At 37.8% G+C, this 7,508-nt stretch overlaps 1 protein-coding gene across 1 annotated transcript; it reads left to right on the top strand.

Moving 5' to 3' along the window:
• Window positions 1-421: 421 nt before the first annotated feature.
• On the top strand, window positions 422-6,900 carry tctn2 (tectonic family member 2). The gene is made up of 18 exons (XM_086314316.1): window positions 422-789; window positions 919-1,032; window positions 1,855-1,925; window positions 2,180-2,381; window positions 2,473-2,573; window positions 2,668-2,867; window positions 2,957-3,077; window positions 3,749-3,902; window positions 4,006-4,089; window positions 4,178-4,300; window positions 4,411-4,485; window positions 4,567-4,665; window positions 5,189-5,306; window positions 5,388-5,491; window positions 5,646-5,793; window positions 5,868-6,011; window positions 6,129-6,217; window positions 6,628-6,900. Exons 1-18 carry the CDS (start codon window positions 702-704, stop codon window positions 6,747-6,749), a joined length of 2,157 nt encoding a protein of 718 aa, XP_086170442.1. The 5' UTR covers window positions 422-701; the 3' UTR covers window positions 6,750-6,900.
• Window positions 6,901-7,508: the final 608 nt, after the last annotated feature.

A 7,508-nucleotide genomic window follows, 5' to 3' on the forward strand; every position in this document is an offset into this window, starting at 1 on the left:
TTTTTTAGAGCAGCTGTCATCGCAGACTTACAGCCACATGCTGCCACCTAGAGGCCGAAGTGTTATTGTTGCTATCCATAGATTTTCAAATTTGAAATGTACTGGTTTGCAAAAAAAAAACAAATAAGCAATTAAACAAAACAACAACAACAACAAAAAACCAAACAAACAGAAAAAATAGTGACAAACTTTTATTATTGGATTTTATGTGTAGTCTTGTTTTGTGACACACACAAGTGTGACACGTCTTTAATTACTGACCTTTTGCTAAATATTATATATACTGTCCTCAAATGTTGATCTATATATTGTTAATATTTTAAGTGTTTCTAGTTGATTTTGTGATGTTACTCATTATTCTGGTACTTTGTATCCACAGAATCGTGGGATGTATTGGCGAAAAATAAAATCAATCAATCAATCAATCAATCAATCAATCAATCAATCAATCAATCAATCAATCAATCAATCAATCAATCAATCAATCAATCAAATATAATGTAATATTTTGGTATGCTTTTCTTCACCAGAGGCCAGTGAGGTTCTGAGTGTATAGGTATAAATCACTCCTGACCAGATGATGTCGCTCTTTCCGTTAAGCGAGATCCTCTCCGGTCTCATCGTGGGCTGTGATTGGTTAAGGACGTTGCTAGGACATCACGAACAGTTTACAAATATGTCGACTTCCTGAGGCAAACCAAATGGCTAATGTGGTCGTATTATTATATTCTTCGTTCTTTACACATGTTTTACTCTTCGCTTGCGTGGCTTACACTCAAAACATTGTCGGTAAGACCTTATATTTAATTTGCTTTGAAATAGCTGACGGTACCTTCGCAAAACCTACCTGAGAAACGAGCAGTTGCTAATTTTTTAGTGAATTTTTGTAGCTAATATGTGACATAACTGTTTTGAAAGTTTTCCAGCCTTCCTTTGTGATTACAACGGGACCAGTGGTCACTGCAGTTTTGCTGGGAAACACCTCGGGTATCTCTCTTAGCCTGAGGACAGTTTCTCCATCCAACACAACAGGTAAAAGCTCCAGGACACCACATATCCTCTTTGGTCCACCAGCCCCCCAGCATCCCAGCATGGTCTGGCAGTGATATTGTTGTACTAGTTTAACTGCATTTTATAAATTCACAGCTTAGAAACTCGAAAAATGAGAAGAATTTAGCAGTAGTAGTTGTCGCGGTTCGAATTTTGAGGAAGAGACATACGAATGAAAGTCCATAGTGGGTCAACACAAATTATTTTATTAAAACACATATGTGGTGAAGATAGGCTCTGCAAAACATCAAGCTCCATCTTCCCCTTACAATAGGTGGGTGTAATATTTATACTTATGATGACCAGTACCTCGCGTCACTAAAACAGAACAGTTCCTCTTTCAGTTCCTCCAGATGCATCCTGTTATTCTACTTGTCCAGACTTCATCTGTGACCAGGCCAACTCCAGTGCAGCCTGCTGAATGCACACAGGCCACATGTAGTAAATTATACTGTAAACATGTAGGCAACCTTTCAATAGCTGAACTTTGCTCCATTGATCGGCCAGACATCGCGCTGCCCGTAGCTTCAAACCATTAATTAACTTACCCGAGCGTCAACCCTTTAATTATGCAATATGTGTATAACATGATTACAGTTGCACCTGCAATGAAAGATTATGTGCTTATGCTAACACCTGAAATACAGACTTTAATATAACCTCACCAGTTTCAATAAATGTGTCAATGAAATGATAACAATGATAAATCATAAATGATGCAACAATAATAATAAGGATTATGAATAGTGACAGTAAAATAATTTTGGATGCATTTGGTTGTTGTTGATGGTTTCCTTTTAACAGGAAACATTGGTTCTCCATCATGTGTAGCAGAAGAAACAAATTGGGTCCTCACAAGGGAGCAGCTGGGAAAGGTAAGAGACTTGTCCTGTCCTTTTTGTGGCATAAAATGGAGAAAATACACACCAGAGTTGTTAGAAGCATGAAGTTTATTTCAAATATTAATTAATGAATTGATCTGAGTTAAGAATGTACAGTGAACAGATGCAACAATGATGAAGTAAGACACAAGCACCTGAGTTAATTACAACAAAAATTTAATTTCATAAAGTTGATCCTTGGACATGCATTTTCTTCATGGTCTTGTTTGTCTCATTTGGTGTCCCAGACTGCAGTTCGAGTTCATCTAAGACTGAATCAAAGTCTGCATTTATGTGGCAACAATGATACAAACACAGACTGCTGTGAAAGAGCATTGTGCATCCTGGAAGCCCTTCAGGTGTCTGCCTGTGTGGACGGTACACCCCAGGCATCGCTGCTGATCCAGGCTAAGATACATGCCCTGTTGGTTCCTGCTAATCCAGGATCTGGTAATTCAAATGAATCTTGTGTCTCACTGTAATGTGCTTTCATTTAAAAAAAAAAAAATTAAAACAACAAAAATTGAAATCTCCATTTCAGATAATAAAACAGTTATTCCAAACCAAGTGTACCAGCCCCTGGGCCCTTGTCCTTGTGACCTGACATCCGGAGCGTGTGACATACTCTGCTGTTGTGACACGGTAATATTTTTTAAAAGACAGGTGTGGATGTCAGACAAATATTTTCTTCTGTGTTGATCATCAAGTGATTAATTTGTGACTTCCCCCTCAACAGGATTGTTCCAATGAAGATTTGAAGCTGTTCTCATCCCATTGTCTGCCAGGACCCTTTGGTGGGCAGGTCTCTCCTGCTCCAGATTATCAGTGTTCTGTGCAGTCCACAGGAAATTCCCCAGATTGGTTTCCATTTTTATGTGTCAACTCTCCCCCTGAAAACAACCCTTACCTTGGTCACTTTTACAAGGGAGACACAATGTGAGAAAGGTTTAAATATATTTCAGTCTTGCAACTTATCAAGGAATTTCATGTTTCATGTTATCATCATTTGTCTTTCACCTGTCTAGTGCACCTAAGCCTGGTCCATCATTCCAAAGTCCAGTTTTACCAGCTCCAGTCCCAGTTGATGTTTATATTCAAGGAAATCCAATTTTCACATTAAATGGCCAATACTTCATTGTTCCTCAGGTTAGTGTTAGCGTGTACAGTGGCCCCTCGTTTATCGCGGGAGTTACGTTCTAAAAATAACCCGCGATAAGTAAAATCCACGAAGTAGCCAACTTTATTTTTTACAATTATTATAGATGTTTTAAGGCTGTAAAACCCCTCACTACACTCTTTATACACTTTTCTCAGACAGGCATGAACATTTTCACACTTTTCTGTCTTGTTCAAACACTCTCAAAGTTCAAACCTTGTAGAAAAATAAGTGCAGTATAATAGAATGAAACCAAAGGGACCCGCAGGTGATGACATTTCGTCGACATTGTTGTGTTTGTTGGGGAGAAAACTTACAAACATACAGTACAGCACTTCAGAGTCACGCTGCTAGCGATCAAAGATTTATGTAAATTTGACAAGCTGAACGCACTTTGTACTGTACAGGAGTAACGCCACGAGATTGATTGACAATGGTCAGCTAATCGGGACACAGAACACAATACGTTGTAAAAAGACAAAAAAAGCACGCAAAATTGCACCTCAAAAAAATCCAAGAAACAGCAAGGCTGCAAAAGGTGAACCGCCATATAGCGAGGGACCAGTGTATTTAATGCCTTTTATTATAGGAATGTTTTATATGTAAGTATTCCAAAGCAGTGACAGCTAACACTTAATGTAACAACTGTTCTGTTCAACAGAAGGTCCTTGGACTTTGTGTAAACAATGCTCCTGTAGCATTTCTGAAAAATTTCAACTATGAGTGTACAACTCTGCTGCTCTCCTGTCCAACTGGATATCCTCTACAGACACTGTCAGGAAACCTAAGCATTAAAGTGAAGAATGGACAAGGAGGTAGTTTTTAAATATAATAAATTATAGAAAAGCTTTGAAGTGTTTTAAAGCTATCTGAATGTCGAGCTGTTTAAAAATGGTTTTGTTTATTCCTGTATTTCAGGTGATGTTGTGGTGGATGTAACTGATGAAGTGGCTGCTGATACGAGTCCATTTATTTCCATAATAGATGCAGTTGCCCCCTCAGGTATCCACATTACATTACTGCATTACTAACATAACTCAAATGTTTAATTGACCTTAATGTTGGCATGTTTGGGCATTTTTTTCAAAAGATGAGATGCTGGTTTGTGAAAATTTGACGTTAGCGCTGGATTACAAGTTTTACTGGAGAGAAAATGGCATCACAGGCATCACGCTGACAAGGACTATTGGGACTATCATTTTAAATAGTCGTGGTAAGTGCTATAACGCTTGGCCGTTGTTTAGCTTGACTAATGGTTCTGACTAATATTGTTTTCTTTTCCTGTAGTTTAAACTCATTTTTGGTACTCTCTTGTCTTAACAGCAACATTAAGCACAAAGTATTCTGCCACATTTCTAAATGGAGAATTTTCTGGCGAGCCAAACTCGGGCAACCCAGGTAGGACCAAGAGGAGGTTTTGTATAAAATAAAGTATTTACAGTGCCTGGGAATAACATGTGTACACATTTTTAATGACAGGTTACCAGGTGGGAAGGCCTGTTGTTGCTGGAATTGTGGAAGCTTTGGACAGCAACAAAGGCTTAATAAAACGGACATCAGTTAATGTTTGGAAACCAGGTAAAACCCATAAAGATTGCTGATTAGTAGATGACTGCATGTAACCTACATACTGCCATATAAAAAAGAAGGTTTTCACAGGACTCTGTGCATTTATGTGAAAAACTATCTCATGATTCAGGAGCATGCAGAGCCATTTTTAGTACCAAAAACTTGAAGTGATCATTTTCTTTATGACTTGATCAGTCTTTCACATCATTGTGAAAGAATTTTAGTCAAGCCTTCTGGGCTTTGTTTATACACAGCTCTCTTTAGTCCTGTCACAGCATTTCAATCAGGGTGAGGTCTGGACTTTGAATGGTGCGTTGCAGTTAATAAAAAGTCTTTGATTAGGAGCCTCTGGGTGCTACTCACCCTCTTCATTACTATGGAACTATTAAGGGGGCACTTAGTTTTCCACGGGATTTCACAGAGTCCTGTGAAAATGTTATTTTTTACTTGACTGTAAGTTTCAGTCCAAACAATTTGACTTACTGTACATTGAAGATAACCAGTCCTCTCCATTTTCTGATCTGGCTTCCAGTGAGTGATGGACTCTGTTCCACTGCTGGGATGAAACCGGTTCTGTTTGGAGAGAATTCAACATCAGGGTGTTTGCTGCCTGTCAGCCGGCAAAATCTAACTCAGTGTAGCCTTCTGAGGTCAGTGGCTTTGCATGATTACTTCTCTAATGTATATATGTAGATATATGTGTTTTTTAATATAGTTTCTTTCCTCTTTAGAGAGACTGTTACTAACCTACAGGCAGATTTGATTGCAGCCACATATGTGGCAAAGAGTGGAAACCCAGATTTTCTAACTATGGCAGATTGGATAAACATAAGTTGTAAGTACACAGTGCAAAGAAAGAATTTCCTTTTTAAAAAAAAAAAAAAAAATTGTCTACTTTTTAATTATATTAAACTCCTTTTTGCCATTCTTGTTCTGCCATAGTATTTTTTTTATGGGTCTAAATGTTTTTCACAACATATAAATTCCAGTTGTGACACTGAACTCAAGCACAGCAATGAAAAACAGCACAAGTACATGTTACGATATTCCGGCCCACCTGCATATCCATATTTGGAGTGTTACCACCAGCGTGGTAGAGGGTGTGCCTCAGAGGGAAATTCGTGCTTTGCAAGTCAGGTATGTATTAGAAGGGGCTATTGATTATTGCACATAATGAGTCACTTCATATAAAGAATTCTGTTCTGTTTTAGCAATAGCCCATCTAACTGGGCGCTGGACTGTGGTGGAGGTGCTATCTCTTCATGTGTGGACCCAGAGGAGCCTCAGTTGTTCTCCATCACCTCCTCTGTCACATTTATTGACATTCCTATCAACACCAGACCAGCGAAAACCAGGTGCCTAATCCAGCAGAAACAGTTTTTATACCAGATACAGATTAAAGGCCGATTAAAAACTTCCTGTGTACTTTGTTTCTAACAAAGTGTTGCTTTGTTAATTAATTTTTCCCTTAGGTTTTACATAAACTTCACAGAATATGACTGTAACAGGAATGATGTGTGTTGGCCTGAACTCGCCTTTCCCATCACCAAGTATTACACAGGTGAGAATTTGTTAAATTCTAGAAACTGTGCAGTGTTTTTACTCTTTCCTTTTGGACGTTATTTAATCAATTAGGAAGAGTCCTTACCCAGAGAATAATTCCTCTGTATTCTATTTGTGGTTTTAAAATAATTTTATCCATTGTTAGACCTAAAAGCTTAAACAAGAGCAACACAGGCTCTACTCCAAATTACAATGTAATATTCAGTGTAATTGTACCAAAATCAGTTCTAGATTAATAGGATTCTGGTTAAATGTATCTTTAAATGCATTAGTGAATAAAACTGATCCTGAGGTGGATAATAAAAAAAAAACTCTCATGTGTTTCACTTTTTCCCCCTAGAAACATTTCTAAAAGTTTGGATTACTGAGACTACAGTCAGTGACCTACTTTCCCTTTATCCTTCACAGGCGAGCCATTTTCTCAGTCGCTGGCTAAGGGCATGATCTTGGTTTTCTTCTTTATCGTTGCCTCAGTTCTTGGCACCCCGTGGAGACAAATCAGACAGGCGTGGAACAACTCTGCTCACTAAAACTCAGTGATGATGGTTTAAAGTGTCACTGAGGATAATGACACCTTTTCCTTAATAACATAGTAACTTACATGTTTATCCCTATGATTGTTGTAGGAGTATAAACTGTTGTATTTGTGAACCTTTTTGCAATAAAAATATTTTTCTATTACTTTCTCGTGCATGGGACTTGATTCCTGGTTGTTGTTTTTTCAGATTTCAGTTGTTCTCACATGGCTCAGGGTCATCACCCAGAAGCAAAATATTATTTCAGCGTCACACAGACAGGCAACAGCTGTAACACAGTTACTGTTCCTTAGGATTATAGACCTGGGTTTAAAGTTATTTACTATATTTTATAGTAATAGTAATTTAAATTACCTCAAAGTTGATGTCACAGCGTGATACTGAAATAAATCACCAGTTCAATTTAAATTAAGAAGCAGGAATATTAATAAAAAAAGTATTTATTTGTGAGACAATGTGCTGCTGACAGTATTTATTAATGTGGTATTTCATGCTGTAAGAGATAATCATCAAATCATTACTGAATGCCGCCTACAGGCCAATATTTATTGCAGCCACAGATGTGCATCAGATATGGCTTGTACATACTCTGTGACAGCCAGTTACCAATATATGTGCTAAGATTGCTAAAAATGCAAATGCATTGTATGAATAATGCAGTTCAATAGCCATTTTGGGGAAGTGCATATTCAAATGTAATTTTTAAGGAGGATTTCATTCTCTCAGTTTCTCTGTTTTTTCAGCAATACGTAA

Source organism: Aulonocara sp. 'chitande type north' Nkhata Bay, linkage group LG12, assembly GCF_057382095.1.
Source record: "Aulonocara sp. 'chitande type north' Nkhata Bay isolate Kocher_YH1m ecotype deep benthic linkage group LG12, A_spYH_male_GT1.1, whole genome shotgun sequence".
NCBI classification, from domain to species: domain Eukaryota; kingdom Metazoa; phylum Chordata; class Actinopteri; order Cichliformes; family Cichlidae; genus Aulonocara; species Aulonocara sp. 'chitande type north' Nkhata Bay.

What these genes read in the sequence shown, in the direction of transcription:
- tctn2 (XM_086314316.1), top strand. Translation starts at nt 702, where the DNA reads ATGGCTAATGTGGTCGTATTATTATATTCTTCGTTCTTTACACATGTT. An exon ending in CAAGGGAGCAGCTGGGAAAG is followed by an intron (nt 1,926 to 2,179) that starts GTAAGAGACTTG and finishes TTGGTGTCCCAG; the next exon opens with ACTGCAGTTCGAGTTCATCT. An exon ending in TTTTACAAGGGAGACACAAT is followed by an intron (nt 2,868 to 2,956) that starts GTGAGAAAGGTT and finishes TCACCTGTCTAG; the next exon opens with TGCACCTAAGCCTGGTCCAT.